The 16874-nt window shown below is 42.8% G+C and overlaps 1 protein-coding gene across 1 annotated transcript in view; it reads right to left on the reverse strand.

Moving 5' to 3' along the window:
- The window catches only part of CFAP61 (cilia and flagella associated protein 61), a 256888-nt gene that overhangs the window by 95062 nt on the left and 144952 nt on the right, over positions 1-16874 (reverse strand). The window contains exon 18 of the mRNA XM_029220311.1: positions 3518-3645. Coding sequence (XP_029076144.1) covers positions 3518-3645 — 128 coding nt within the window. The remainder of the gene's footprint in view (positions 1-3517; positions 3646-16874) is intronic.

The raw sequence follows: 16874 nt of genomic DNA on the forward strand, positions 1-16874 counted from the left end.
CTAGTGTGACAGCGCCCAGGGCTGGCAGGGCCAGGGGAGCCCTGCCGTGACCCTCCCTCAGCAGAGGAGGAGGGCGGGACCACAGCACTGGTTGGTAGCAGAGGTGGGCTGATGACCGAGGCCAAGATCTTTCTGCCAAAAACCAATGTTTGGGGTTTTAAAGAGGTTTTATTAATAGAAGTACCAAGAAGGATAATGTACATGAAACACCTACGGTGCCCAAGCCAACACCTTTCCGTCCGGAAGAGCCAGGCAAACGAACAAACACATGAGAACCACAATTTAAAAATAGCTCAGGTTCGTCACCTGAATGTCTTGGGCATGATGAGAAACACAGATAATTCACAGCAAAGTGTATTAAGAGTTGCCTTTCCCCTCCAATTCACTGCCCCCTATTCCATAGGATGAGTGAGGGTTTCCTCCTCTATGCCCCCCACTCCAAGAAAGCTCCCCGGCCCTGGTTCTGTGCCTGCTGTCCTTTCCCCTGCCAGCCCCTGGTCCCCACCCAGGGGGCACACAGCCCGACAAGGCAGGTGATGAGGGGAAAGGAGGCCAGGATGTGTGTGCCCGCAGGGTGGGGCCTGGGAGCCTGAACATGCTCCCTCCTCTGCCCTCCATGGAGTTACCTGGGCACAGCACCCTCAGAAGACAGATGCACAAGACGCGGGGAGTGGGGACAAATTAGCCAAGTCTCACCTCCACCCTGAATCACCCTGCACCCTCGCCCTTTTGCATCAGCTAGCCAGGGGCCTCAGGAGTGTCCATGGAGATTGCAGGAAGTCTAAGGGCAGGGCTGCCACTCAGCCCAGCGCTGGAATATTCACCAGGACCAGGAGGACACGGAGAACCACAGCGGGGTGCTGGTGTGTGTCCCTAGAAAACGCCTGTCACTCATGTCACCAGGTACTGGAGGGCCCAGGAGGTCTTGCCCTTGTAAGGACAAGAAGAAGATGCAGGGTGACCCACAGGCCTCACAACCAGAAAAGAAAGTGTGTCCTCCGTGCAGGTGTAACTGTGGACTGGTGGCAGCTGAGGACCAGACAGAAGGTTGTACTAAAAACCAAAACCCCAAACATCCCCTCAACACTCACACCTCGCATGGAGCTTATATCCTGGTGTCTGTATTAGTTGGTGACTTTGGGCAAGTCACGTCAGCACCCCTAGTAGCACCGTGGCACTTGTGGAAAGAAGAGAATTTCTGCAAGGACTGCTTTTGGTGTCTTTGAAGAGGAGACCAAAGGTGCTTTGCAATTTGTTTTGCATATAAATAATATAAGAACAAAGAGTTGTGCTTGTTTTGTCACCAGATGACAGGATGACCAGATTTTCTGGAAAAAGAGGCGGCTGTACTGGGCCTCAAATGGATTTTCCAGGAACTACAGTGCCCCAACTGAGTTTAATAATGCAGGGCATGAGCGTAGGAGGGCGATTTTCCTAAATCTTGCCTCCAAAATGTGGATTTAATCCTCACTGGAGGTCAGTGTTTGGTGAAAACTCTGTTTCTTCAATTCCATTCCAACTCAAATCATTTACAAAGTTTAGTTCAAATGGCAGTTAAATTGGTAAAGTAAAATCTGCAGCAGGTTACTATGGCGACTGCTGATTTGAAATAATTAGAGAAAATAATGAGAGAACTATTTCCTCTCTCCAGGATTTGATATCTGTAAACTGATCCCGGTCTCTTTTTAGTGCACGTAATCTGTATAACGATGATAGAGAATTATGAGTACTTTAAAATGCTTTAAAAAGCTCTGTCCGATTGACGAATTTAATCAACCAAGTACTTATATCAAAATTTATACCTTTCTTTATTAAATCTAAGCTGATTCCACAAAAAGAAAATTATATGTGTATATCTTAATGTAATCATTTTAAAGAAGACATAATGACAAGATATATAGCTAAATTAAGATTTAAGATCTGTTTATGATAACTTCTTGACTACTGTAATTTCACAACTCCACCCTGATGGTTCATCTTTCACAAGTGGCTGTACAGATTGCTGTTCAGAGTCTGAGGTGAAGAGACCTGTCAGAATAGGGAAAGCCCTCAAACTACAGAGTGGAATAGGCAGGAAAATGGAGATTCCTGGGTGCGTCTCATTTCTTTCTTTCTTGCAATGAGAGATTGCTGTAGACTGACCACAGTATTTAAAGCCTGTGAACTTGGTTGCTAATTTCAATAAAGACAGGCGACTTATTTCTGGTTAACTAAGGGTGTGTTCCGGATAAGTGAACAAATTGGCTAGAAAGTGAAAAAAATCTTCGGTTACGTATGATGTCAAATGAGCAAAATAACCATCTGGGTTAGTTCGTCTCCATATCCACCAGGGACAAACACCTTCTAGGGGTCATTTCTTCCACCCTTTTTCTTGTCTAGACCCTCACCACTTATCTGGCCTCCAGAGGAGTCATGGTGGGGATGCCTTTCCCCATCTGCCACTCTCCTCTTAGCACCTACAGCTTTGAACAGTAGCTAAAGTTTCTCATGCGATCCTGAGCAAAAGGTCTGGGAAAAACTGGATTCTCCTAACTTAGGAGTCTGTGGTTCTCCAAAGCCTGGGTCTTTGAAAACATCTAGAGACTTTTTACGAAATGAATGAGGAAGCTAGGTCTGAGAGAAGTCAGGCACACATCGAAGGTTCCATGCCAGTGGTGGCAATGCCAGGCCATGAATCCAAGTTCTTGGACAATAACCCAGGGCTCTTCCTGTTAAAGAGAGGCTGAAATTCGCTGAGCAGATGGAGAGCTAACTGGGGGAGCTGAGAACCCTCAGGAATCACCTATCGGGAAAATGGGCTCTGCAAGGAAACTGTGCAGTGCTTTGAGGATAATAGAAAACATATCAAACAGCTGCACAGACCTCAGTTGTCCTGGGGAAATGTACTCTGTTCCCTGGCACCTGAAATGCAGGTGTTGGAGGAAAGGTCCTGGACTGTCTGCCACTTCTGAAGCCTATTTGTGATGCATACAGTCAAAACTGGTCCCCAAACCTGCTTGATCACACAGAGCACCTGTTAAAATACAGGTTCCCAGGGCCCTCCATAGGAGTTTCTGCTTCTCTGTGTCTGTGAGGTCTGGGAGTCTACATCTTTAAAAAATGCTCTAGGTGATTCTTATAATCCAGCCAAGAAAGGGGAGCACCAGTATAGAATAGGGGCTGGAAAACTTCTTCTGGAAAGGGTCAGAGTGACATATACTAGGCACTGCCAGCCAAACGGTCTCTGTCATGGCTACTCAAAGCTGCCGCTGTATCAACAAAACAGAGACAACACATAAATAAATGAGCGCGACTGTGTTCCCATAAAGCTTTATTTACAAAAGCAGGTGGACCTGTTTTGACCTGGGGGGCTAGAGTTTGCCAACCCCTGATCTAGAATATTCCACTGATTCATTAATCCACATAGACAACGTATGTGAGGTGGCAGAAAGCTCAGGTCTGTCCTTTCAAGGGACCCTCTCAGGTGTAGGAAGAGAAAGGCCCTTTAAAAACAAAAAAATAAAGTAAAACAACTCACCAAAATATCAGTGTCTCTAGGAAGGAAATTCCAACACTGGACGCACCAACCACAACAATCTTGGCATTGACAGTTATTTTAGGTTCCAACGTTAGTTTTCTGTTTGTATGGTTCAAGGCATAACTCAACTGGAAAAAAATACAAAGAGAAAAAGGGACTTGAGGAAAATGTAGCTGAGTCTGCATTCCCAAATTGGCAATTACTTAACCAGGATATTACCAGCAAATCAAACTCAAAAATGCCCCTGTGCAGCCCTGAGGAAATTTATGGGAAGTAATTTTTAAGAAATTAATGTAAGAATATGACAATATACCTAACACCTAGGCTGGTTCACATCAAAATACTTGAGTTTTGTCTTATTGTTGATAGATGTTTCATATAGAACCCAGGCCATCTATGACTAGAGATGATAAGGTAAATAATTCCCCAAGAAGACAGGTAAGTTGCTGTTGAGAATCTGTAGTTTCATCAAAGGTCCCAATCTTTCCTTCTGTCCATGGTTTGAACAATTATATTACAGTAGCTGGGTGCCTGATGGAAGGTATTAACTCTCATTCAATTCTGCATCCCTCACACAACACCTGGAGCACAGTAGGTGTTCAGTAGTATTTATAGAATGACAAATGTGTTGAATGACAAAAGCATATTGGATGATAAGGATTGTTCAGTCTTTCAAATAACTTAGGGTCAGGGAGGACTCTTAGAAGCACAGAAAGTAACAGGTGATCGTTTTAATGTCCATGTTTGAAAAAATCACCTGGATTGATTTGTTTGGTTACTTTCCTGCAGAGGCTTCAGTGGGAACATGAAATGTACAAAGGAAGGTTTTACAAAGAGGTGGTGGAATCTGTTTGTTTGTTTTTTGCCCACAAGGCACAGCATGTGGGATCTGAGTTTCCCGACCAGGGATCGAACCCATGCCCCTTGCGTTGGGAGCGTGGACTCTTAACCACTGGACTGCCAGGGAAGTTGGGGTACTCTTAAAAGAACGTTGGATTGGGTCAGAAGACCTTGATTCTCTTTTTTAATTCATAAATTCAACACACATTTTTATTTGATGCTTCCTGTGTGTCTGGACAATAACAGGGTTTACAGCCGACTTCTCATCATAGGCAATGGAGGACAGGAGTCAGTGGAATGACATCCACACCAATGTGTCCCACTCGTTCACGTTCTCATTACCTTAGCATTAACTCACCCTCTAGGTCAGAGACCTTCAAATTCTAGTAGACCAAACCTAGTTTCAATTTTCTTAAAATCCTGAGATACCAGGAGCTGGAAGTCCAGCGGGCTAATGGTAAAGTCCTATGGAAAGCTAGGCTCCCACCCATCTTCCAGTGCCTAAGGCAGCATGGGTGGGGTCACATGCTTTGCAATTTACCTGGCAACATGTGTGACCTAGAGGATAAATCCCCTCTCTCTAGCTCGAGCTAGCCCAGCAACATGCAGGTAAAAAAATGTCTTGAGCCAAATAAGGTATTAATAGAAATTCAAAACAAAGTCTGGAGGTTTTAGACTCTCTCCATAATTAACATTGCTGGTGCCTCTCAGCATCTGTCCCACCCCCACTCCCACCTCTAATGAGACACACCAGGGATTCTGGAAAAGATTGAACCCACTCCCATCTTTAAGAGGGGGCTCTGGCTGACATAAACCAAGTTGCATAATCCCACCCTCCTTGCTCAACAATTGGCCCTGGATAGACACATGACCTATGCTGGCTTAATCAGAGTGAAGCCCAGGACTTTTGTGTGATGGTTTAAGAAGAAAAGCCTCTTGCCTTCCAGATGGTACGAGGTGTAGATTGTGAAGCCTGAAATAGTACAGTCATCATGCCACCAAGAGGGAAACCATTCTGGGATAAAGCCCCAAGAGAATCACAAAGAAATAGAACAGGAATTCCTTTCAAATCCTACCTGAAGCCCATGCTAACTTTGGACTCTTCAGTTACATGAGCAATAAATATCAGTCAGCTATCGCCAAACAGTGCTGCATAACAAACCACCCCAAAATGCATTGGCATAAAAAATTGCCATCTATCCTCACCCATGTAACTCTGAGTCAGCTGGAAGAAGGCTGATGTCAGCGGGATTCAGCTGGCTTTGGCTCCACTCTGCAGATTTCAGCTTAGCCTCACATCTCTCCTATCTTTTTTTTTTTTTTTTGCGGTATGCAGGGCTTTCACTGTTGTGGCCTCTCCCGTTGCGGAGCACAGGCTCCAGACACGCAGGCCCAGCGGCCATGGCTCACGGGCCCAGCCACTCCGTGGCATGTGGGATCTTCCTGGACCGGGGCACGAACCCACGTCCCCTGCATCGGCAGGCGGACTCCCAACCACTGCGCCACCAGGGAAGCTCTCTCCTATCTTTTTTGATGAGAAAGAGCTGGGTCTGTTCTTCTCATGGCAATGCAGAAGTACAAGAAGGTAAGTGAAAATAAGAAATACTTCTTCAGCCTCGCCAAAGCAAGTCACATGGTGGAGCCCAACACCCATGAGGTGGGGAAGCCGACTCCCCTGTAGTGGGAGGAACCTCAAAGTCACACAGCAAGGGCACAACCCAGGGAGGGAGGAAGAGCTGGGGAGAAAGACTGCAACCCACTGTGTTTCCTTGATTGTTTAGCTCAGTTTGATTCTTTTACATGCAACTAAAAACTTCCTAAACTGATAGACTTTCTAAATGACAATAATGAATATATCATTTGGGTGAAAGAGTATCTGTTCTTCAAATAAATGTCATTCTGATCTGCCCTATGAAAATTTCCCAGCACAGGCCAGTGAGGAATTCTGGGAGAAAACTAGTTAACACTGGTACATCTGGCTGCCAGTGTGTACTGTGTTCCCATTAACTTGCAAGAGAAGCCTGGTAGCAGCAGATTGGGTCTGGTGGTTTAGAGTGAGGAAGATAGGAAGCATAAATGGTGGTATGAAGGCATGTAGTCACAGGTCTAATTAAGAGACTTAAGATGCAAGCATCTTCACAGAGGTCAGAACCCAAGATTCCTTCCATAGGAGGTATGTTCAGACATTCCCCTCTGCTGTCTGGAAGCATATACTAAAACATGGCAGTAATGAAATTCCCTGGTAAAGAACTGTACCCCATTTATGAAACAGTTCCTGAATCAATGATACAAAGGCACCTGGGGAACAGAACAGAATGGCTTTTGTTTCCCACACAATAGCTTTAACACCAACAGCTGCCAGGCCTCAGAAATCACCTTTCTAACCTATGAATACACAAAGTGGCCTCGGGTGTCAAGAGTTAGCATCAGTACCAACGGTGGTGGGTGTCTCAGGAGAGTGATCAGGCACCACAATGGTTCTCACCAAACCCAATTTTGTGCCCAGGCTTTAATTAAAAACATATTCATCTTTGGGTATGAAGAAGTGACCTGAAAAAGCCACATTTTTCTTTTGTTAGGATAGATGGTTTTTAAATACCTTGAAAAGAAATTCTTTCCAGCCTGGAAATATCTTTCAGTGACAACTGCAAATGAAGAAGGCTTCTTCAGCTTTCAAAGGGTTTGTTTTGCCCATAAGCTGAAAGCTCGAGGCATTTTTGGAAGAAAGCAGAATATGTCCTTCCTTTATGTTCCTTCAAACTACAGGTTTTCCCAGTAAAGAAAAACAGGTATGGAAGACCCTCTGAGCCAAGCCAGCTTTTCCTTTTCTTTGTCTGAACATCTACCAAAAATGTCCCGTGCACTAGAGATCCTGTTTTAGATGTTTGTTTTTTATTTCCTTAACAGCAAAGTAAAAATAAAAGCTGTATCTACTGATTCATATTTTATAGACAGAAATTAAATGTGCCTTGTAATAGTAAATTATCAAAGGTGAAACAGAGGAGTCTCTGTAAGCTATTTAACTACATATCATACCAGTGATAATATGGGTGAGAAATCAGATTCCTACCTCCATATTCTTTGGAGACATTTATGCTTCTATTCTCCTAATGACACTAAGTTAGTATTTTTAGACAAACAGATGATTTTAAATAGATCAACAGGTACCCCAGCAAGAAGGAATAGGCCATATATCATGTATAAGCTGACCTTTCAAGGCTGAAAGAAATGTTCCTTAAAATTGATTACGGCTCTCATAATAAGTTTAAAACACAAGCCTTAAGTTCCATCCCTGAGATGGAAGAAGAAAGAATGATAAAATGGGACTCCCTATTTGGAAATTCTAGAGCCAGGCTTGAGGTGTGGGGAGGGGAGGGAGTGTGGACGGTTCAGAGGGAAGTGACAATAAAGGTCAGGTGAGGGGTTGTTGAGATGAGAAAATAGGGAACAGAAATGAGCACATGTTTAAATTTTAAGCTATATATCTGTAATTTCCTATGAGCTTCTGAATTGGAACACCTTGTGCAAGTGAGTCATTGAGCAGTTTGGTCCCTTTATTAACTCATCTGGTTTGTCTGCTGCCCTCCACCTAGACTGTTTGCTTTCTGAGGTCAGGGGCTTTTTTTTTTTTTTTTTTGAGGCATTCGTTTAGTTTTAGTTTAGTTTAGTTTTATCTGAACAATTCCTGCCACACATTTTTGGACGTTTGGTAAATGATGAAAGGACAGATATGCTGACTTTGCGTTCCGTGAGCCCTTCTTAAAGGGTGTTGACGTAATTTCTACTGATTCAGGTTATTTCTGATGGTGCTTTTCCAGTTGCTTACATGACAAACAAATGATTTATATATGATATATGAGAAGAACTTGGATTAAATTTGATCTTTTTAGTAAAAGTGATACTGACCGTACATGCTCAGGTGAGTTTATGCTGTGATTCACATACATTTATCAAGAGACCTTAAAGACACAGTTCTGAATTTTATGCATGTTTGTTAACTGTTCTGTGTGTACAAAAAGAAAAATTAGTCAAAGTATAATTTTATCTGATACACACAGACCTGAGTTCTGTGTTTCTATATCTGGTTTAGTTTTTCTCATGCACTTAGAATGAGTTAGAATGACAACAAAAACAGTATTAAAACTCGGTTTCAATAATAGATCCCAAATCAGAAGTTGCTAAAATAACAAATAGGCCATTGAACTAGAAAGCAGTCAAAATAACTACAAATTATCCTACATAATAAGCCCAATTCATACTAAAATGGGACATGACAGCGTCTACGGTGAATTTTTTCTAATGGTGCCCTGTCGTTTGGGGGTCACATTCAACCTCCAGGATCACTGGGGTGGGCATCATTAGCCCAGTCCAAACAAGGGACTGTTTTCTTAACTCTGCTACTGGTTGAAATTCTGAGCCTCTTTTTCTTAAACATCAGTTTCCTCAGGTGTAAAATGGAAGTAAATTACACAAACCTCTGCTTCCTCAGCAGGCAAACACGGGAACTATTCATTAAAAAACGTCTACAAATACTTGGAGCTTTTCAGGCAAAGATGTTACACAAGGTAAAATTGCACATCCTCTCTCGCATCTGCAATATGAAAGGCAAATCTTCGAAAAACACGTTTTAAAAGGGCGAAACAAGGAGCTCCACACCCATGTGTATATATTTTTTCTTCTAGAAAGCTTCCAAAGACTTCAAAGGGAGCTCTGTCCAGGCAAGAAAATGGAAGATGGAGAGATTCAAAGCCATTAGAAATGGAATTTCTGAAATTCTTAATAAGCCTATTTTTGCTTTATAAATGTAATTTTTTCTCCTTACACTTTTCCATTCTCTCTCTTCTTTTTGAGAAGCTCCCCTTTCCCCAATTTGATCAAAACAAATAATGACAGGTTGACAGCGCTATAAATATCAGTGTCAGTTTCAGAGTTCAAAGTAAACAAATTGACCTCCTGGGGTCAAAGTATTGCAATATTTACCAAATACATAAAGAGTAGGGAGATACAGACATGTAAACTAGAACCAATAAGTCGGGCATCTCTTCCACAGACACAAAATGCAATTTTGAAAAACCTTTCAGCTAAGATCATTAAAAGGGCTCAAAACTACGATAGGGGGCTCCCCTGGTGGCACAGTGGTTGAGAGTCCGCCTGCCGATGCAGGGGACACGGGTTCATGCCGCGGTCCGGGAAGATCCCACATGCCGCAGAGCGGCTGGGCCCGTGAGCCATGGCTGCTGAGCCTGCGCGTCTGGCTCCGCAACAGGAGAGGCCACAACAGTAAGAGGCGCGCGTACCGCAAAAAAAAAAAAAAGAAAAACTATGATAGGAACGCCATCACCTCTGTCCTAGCAGAACATGAGGAGGCTGTCAAGACAACGCCATGGTTTTGAGCCTCGTTTTCTGAAGGATTCCCTTAACCTTTCTCTTTGTTAGGGTATGGGGAGCTTCTAACACTTCTTGCAGCTCCAGCATGTGGGGAAAATGCACACTGTTCTGTCTCTGGCATCTGCTGAGAGTGACAATGACTCAAAGACCCTTTCTGGCTTGCTCTCCTATCACGGGGAGGAGTGCACTCAAAACCGTGCAACGTGGGCCAAAGGGTGGGCTGGGGTTCCTGCAGCATCCCCACCACTGCACCAGGCACAAGCTAGGCACACAGTAAAGTTTGGGAAGTGAATGAGGCACTAATTTGGCCTCTGCAAAATTATTAGTAACCCTACCCATGAAGAATTCTCATTTCTTTAAAGAACTATAATACCTTTAATTCCTTTACATTCTTCACATTATCCCAGGCAAACAGTGGGAGCTTGAACCCTAGCTAAAGAAGAGGGTCCTGTTTCAGTTAGGATTGGGCTTGGCTGCATACAACAGAAAATGCAGCTTAAACAGAAAACGGAGGCTTTAACAGGATAGAAGATAATTTCTCACTTATGCAAAAGAAATCTGGAAATACATAATCCAGGGCTACTGAGGCAGAGCCAGACTTCTACCTGCCTAACTCCCCATCCTAGTGCATGGCTTCAATCCTCAAGGATGGCCTAGGATGGCTGCCGGACATCCAGATATCACGTCCTCATTCCAGGGAGCAGGAAGGAGAAGGAAGGAAAGAAAAAAGGCCCTTCCTTCCAGTGAGCCACACCCTTTAAGCAGCCATCTCAGAATTCCCATTCCAACTACTTCTACTTCCAGCTCAGTGGCCAAAATTGAGTCATATGGTCATGCCAGATGCAAGGGAGGCTGGGAAACATATTCTCTTAGTTGGGTGCATTGCTGCCTTGCACAAAATTGAGATCTCTTTACTAAGGCTAAAGGGAGGAATGGATATTGGGGGCAACTCATGGTCTTTGCTGTTGTTCCTTAAGCCTCTATAATTCAATGAGTAAATTTCTTTAACTTGCATTTTTCTTATATTTTTCTTATCAACTCCATCTGTCCCAATCCCTCCTACACCCATATTCCCAACCTGGCTATTATCATTATTTTGCAAATGTTTTTAAAAGTTCAAATTATTGCCACCCCATGACAATCACTGGCAACCATTCTTATACATTTATATGTGGGGAGAAAAGGTGTTCTGGAAGTTTAGTGACTTTACTGAATTTTGCCAGTTCTAGGATGCACATTTTTTCCACATTAGCATCCCTGAAATCAGCCTCATGGTCAATGTCACCTTAGCCGTTGGGATTGGCCAGGTAGCAGCAGTGACACAGTTGTCCTTTCCTGGGAACAGGTGACTTGGTCAAGGCTGTTCACTGTCATCATTTCCGGAGAGTCATGTGTGTTATGGGACAACATGTGTTGAGTTTAACTGCTGCTGACAACGCCTTCAAAAAGATTACAGCATGATTTGGCATCGAAATGAACACTTAATATGTTCCCATGCAGGCCCAGAAATCGAGCGGCAGGGTGCAAATTTGATATTAATGAAGCAAATATTAGTCATCGGAGGGAATGGCTGCAATTCCATATTTTCTTGCAATGAAACAATCGAATGCTTTACAGGAACAAACCAGGGATGATAGATACCTACAAGCAGACGAAGCTGTGTCACATTTTGTTACCAAGACACATGCAAAAGTTTTTTTCCCATCACGCAGCAAACAATGCAATTGAAGGGTACGTAAATTGGCTCTCCTCTCTGAATAGATAAAAGAAATTTCAAAGCAATGAGACTTATATGACTGATTCATATTCTGTTCAGGGCTCTTATTAAGACATTGTGTCACAGTTTAATCGGCCATGTTTTTTTCTTAACGGTACATAAAGTAAGGGTCCATCTAATAATAATGGCATCTTAGATTTGATAAGGGTGATGAAATTCACTTGTTTTTAATTAGATAACAGCCTGAACAAGTAGTTATATAATCATTGAAAATATGGTTATTTGACGCAATACTCGAGCATGGACAAGGGAGACCCACTGTTGGCTTTTCAGGGACACAGTGACTCACTGATTCCCAATGTGGGGATGCTAGCACAGGTGCCAGGATAACCTCAAGTGGCTCCACGTCCCTCCCCTTCCCACCTGGAGTGGTGCCAAGTGTTTAGAAATGTCCTCTGTGCCCCACATCACACCCAGGAAATCCTGTCTGTTAGGGTTCAGCTACTTGGCTACCTCCAGGTATCACTGTCAGTACAGAGTCAGCCACAAACCGGAGAAATGACCTCTCTGGGGTGAACAGACAGCAAAAGGCAGGGAGAAAGCAAATCTATGGCAGGGAAATGGTTTGGAGAATCAATGACAAATTACTATTATGTTATATCTGTGTCTCTTAAAAAAAGCTCATTGACTTAGCATGTAGTTGCCTAACCATTCTCAACTTCTACAGCCCTATGAAGGACCCATTTTTAATGAAATAAAATGAAGGTGTGGCCCCAAAGGTTTTGAAAACACTCAAATTCAAGAGCGATAAAAGGCATTCTTCCTGTTAAATAATGCCCTTCCAAAATGATGGCATTTTCCTACAGGTATCCAAGGATAAAAATGGTCCTGTATATATTAAATGCAAAATGCATATATGGCGGGGGGGGGGATCTTCAAGATGGCGGAGGAGTAAGACATGGAGATCACCTTCCTCCCCACAAATACATCAGAAATACATCTACACGTGGAACAACTCCTACAGAACACCTACTGAACGCTGGCAGAAGACCTCAGACTTCCCAAAAGGCAAGAAACTCCCCACATACCTGGGTAGGGCAAAAGAAAAAAGAGAAAACAGAGACAAAAGAATAGGGACAAGACCTGCTCCTCTGGGAGGGAGCTGTGAAGGAGGAAAGGTTTCCACACACTCGGAAGCCCCTTCACTGGCAGAGACGGGAAATGGGCGGGGGGAAGCTTTGGAGCCACGGAGAAGAGCACAGCAACAGAGGTGAAGAGGGCAAAGTGGAGAGATTCCCGCACAGAGGATTGGTGCCGACCAGTACTCACCAGCCTGAGAGGCTTGTCTGCTTACCCGCTGGGGCAGGCGGGGGCTGGGAGCTGAGGCTCGGGCTTTGGAGGTGAGATCCCAGGGAGAGGACTGGGGTGGGCGGCGTGAACACAGCCTGAAGGGGGATAGTGCACCACGGCTAGCCGGTAGGCAGTCCGGGAAAAAGTCTGGAACTGCCTAAGAGGCAAGAGACCATTATTTCAGGGTGCACGAGGAGAGGGGATTCAGGGCACCACCTAAACGAGCTCCAGAGACGGGCGCGAGCTGCGGCTATCAGCACAGACACCAGAGATGGGCATGAAATGCTAAGGCTGCTGCTGCAGCCACCAAGAATCCTGTGCACAAGCACAGGTCACCATCCACATCTCCCCTCCTGGGAGCCCGTGCAGCCCGCCACTGCCAGGGTCCCATGATCCAGGGACATCTTCCCCAGGAGAACACACGGCACGCCTCAGACTTTTGCAACGTCACATTGGCCTCTACCACTGCAGGCTCACTCCGCATTCCATACCCCTCCCTCCCCCAAGGCCTGAGTGAGCCAGAGCCCCCTAATAAGCCGTTTCTTTAACCCCCTCCTGTCTGGGCAAAGAACAGACACCAGAGGGTGACCTACACCCAGAGGCGGGGCCAAATCCAGAGCTGAACCCCAGGAGCTGTGCGAACAAAGAAGAGAAAGGGAAATCTCTCCCAGCAGCCTCAGGAGCAGTGGTTTAAATCTCTACAATCAACTTGATGTACCCTGCATCTGTGGAATACCTGAATCAACAATGAAGCATCCCAAAATTTGAGGTGGTGGACTTTGGGAGCAACTATAGACTTGGGGTTTGTTTTCTGCATATAATTTGTTTCTGGTTTTATGTTTATCTCAGTTTAGTATTTAGAGCTTATTATCATTGGTAGATTTGTTTATTAATTTGGTTGCTCTCTTCCTTTATTTTTATATACATATATTTTTTCCTTTTTCTTCTTTTGTGAGTGTGTATATGTATGCTTCTTTGTGTGATTTTGTCTGTATAGGTTTGCTTTTACCATTTATCCCAGGGTTCTGTCTCCGATTTTTTGTGTGTGTTTTGTTTTGTTCTTTTTTTTTTAGTATAGTTTTTAGCACTTGTTATCATTGGTGGATTTGTTTATTGGTTTGGCTGCTCTCTTCTTTCCTTTCTTTTTTGAAATTACTTTAAATTTTAAAAATTATTTTTAATTTTAATAAGTTTATTTATTTTATTTCTTTCTTCTTTCTCTTTCTTTTTTTTCCCTCCCTTTTCTTCTGAGTCGTGTGGCTGACAGGGTCTTGGTGCTCTGGCCGAGTGTGAGGCCTGAGTCTCTGAGGTGGGAGAGCCAAGTTCAGGACATTGGTCCACCAGAGACCTCCCGGCCCCACGTAATATCAATTAGCGAGAGGTCTTCCAGAGATCTCCATCTCAACGCTAAGACCCAGTTCCACTCAACGAACAGCAAGCTCCAGTGCTGGACACCCCATGCCAAACAACTAGCAAAACAGAAACACAACCCCACCCATTAGCAGAGAGGCTGCCTAAAATCACAATAAGTTCACAGACACCCCAAAACACACCACCGGACGTGGTCCTGCCCACCAGAAAGACAAGATCCAGCCTCATCCACCAGAACACAGGCACCAGTCCCCTCCACCAGGAAGCCTACACAACCCACCGAACCAACCTTACACACTGGGGGCAGACACCAAAAACAATGGGAACTACAAACATGCAGCCTGCAAAAAGGAGACCCCAAACACAGTAAGTTAAGCAAAATGAGAAGACAGAGAAATACACAGCAGATGAAGGAGCAAGGTAAAAACCCACCAGACCAAACAAATGAAGAGGAAATAGGTAGTCTACCTGAAAAAGAATTCAGAGTGATGATAGTAAAGATGATCCAAAATCTTGGAAATAGAATGGAGGAAGTACAAGAAACGTTGAACAAGGACCTAGAAGAACTAAAGAGCAAACAATGATGAACAACACAATAAATGAAATTAAAAATTCTCTAGAAGAAACCAACAGAAGGATAACTGAGGCAGAAGAACGGATAAGTGACCTGGAAGATAAAATAGTGGAAATACCTACCACAGACCGGAATAAAGAAAATAGAATGAAAAGAATTGAGGACAGTCTCAGAGACCTCTGAGACAACATTAAATGCACCAACATTCAAATTACAGGGGTCCCAGAAGAAGAAGAGAAAAGGAAAGGGACTGAGAAAATATTTGAAGAGATTATAGTCAAAAACTTCCTTAACATGGGAAAAGAAATAATCCATCAAGTCCAGGAGGCACAGAATCCCATACAGGATAAATACAAGGAGAAACACAACAAGACACATATTAATCAAACTATCAAAAACTAAATACAAAGAAAAAATATTAAAAGCAGCAAGGGAAAAGCAACAAATAACATACAAGGGAATCCCCATAAGGTCAAAAGCTGATCTTTCAGCAGAAACTCTGCCAGTCAGAAGGGTGCAGCAGGACATATTTAAAGTGATGAAAGGGAAAACCTACAACCAAGATTATTCTACCCAGCAAGGATCTCATTCAGATTCGACAGAGAAATTAAAACCTTTACAGATAAGCAAAAGCTAAGAGAATTCAGCACCACCAAACCAGCTTTACAACAAATGCTAAAGGAACTACTTTAGGCAGGAAACACAAGACAAGGAAGAGATCTACAATAATAAACCCAACACAATAAAGAAAATGGTAATAGGAACATACATTTCAATAATTACCTTAAATGTAAATGGATTAAATGCTCCAACCAAAAGACACAGACTGGCTGAATGCATACAAAAACAAGACCCGTATGTATGCTGTCTACAAGAGACCCACCTCAGACCTAGGGCACATACAGACTGAAAGTGAGGGGAAGGAAAAACATATTCCATGCAAATAGAAATCAAAAGAAAGCTGGAGTAGTAATTCTTATATCAGACAAATTCGACTTTAAAATAAAGACTATTACAAGAGACAAAGAAGGACACTACATAATGATCAAGGGATCAATCCAAGAAGAAGATATAACAATTGTAAATATTTATGCACCCAACATAGGAGCACCTCAATATATAAGGCAAATACTAACAGCCATAAAAGGGGAAATTGACAGTAAAACAATAATAGTAGGGGACGTAAACACCCCACTTTCACCAATGGACAGATCATCCAAAATGAAAATAAATAAGGAAACACAATCTTTAAATGATACATTAAACAAGATGGACTTAATTGATTTTATAGGACATTCCATTCAAAAACAACAGAATACACTTTCTTCTCAAGTGCTCATGGAGGATTCTCCAGGATAGATCATATCTTCGTTCACAAATCAAGCCTTTGTAAATTTAAGAAAATTGAAATCATATCAAGCATCTTTTCTGACCAAACGCTATGAGCCTACATATCAATTACAGGAAAAAAAATCTCTAAAATGTACAAACACATGGAGGCTAAACAACACACTACTAAAAAACCAAGAGATCAGTGAAGAAATCGAAATCAAAAAACACCTAGAAACAAATGACAATGAAAACACGATGACCCAAAACCTATGGGATTCAGCAAAAGCAGTTCTAAGAGAGAAGTTTATAGCAATACATTCCTACCTCAAGAAACAAGAAACACCTCAAATAAACAACCTAACCTTACACCCAAAGCAACTGGAGAAAGAAGAAGAAGAACAACAACAAAAAAACCCCATAGTTAGCAGAAGGAAAGAAATCATAAAGATCAGATCAGAAATAAATGAAAAAAAATGAAGGAAATGATAGCAAAGATCAATAAAACTAAAAGCTGGTTCTTTGAGAAGATAAACAAAGTTGATAAACCATTAGCCAGACTCATCAAGAAAAAAAGGGAGAAGACTCAAATCAATAGAATTAGTAATGAAAAAGGAGAAGTAACAACTGACACTGCAGAAATACAAAGGATCATGAGAGATTACTACAAGCAACTATATGCCAATAAAATGGACAACCTGGAAGAAATGGACAAATTCTTAGAAAAGCACAACCTTCCGAGACTGAACCAGGAAGAAATAGAAAATATAAACAGACCAATCACAAGC

The sequence above is a fragment of the Monodon monoceros genome, unplaced genomic scaffold (genome assembly GCF_005190385.1).
Source record: "Monodon monoceros isolate NGI ecotype Baffin Bay Population unplaced genomic scaffold, NGI_Narwhal_1 Super_Scaffold_13, whole genome shotgun sequence".
NCBI lineage: Eukaryota > Metazoa > Chordata > Mammalia > Artiodactyla > Monodontidae > Monodon > Monodon monoceros.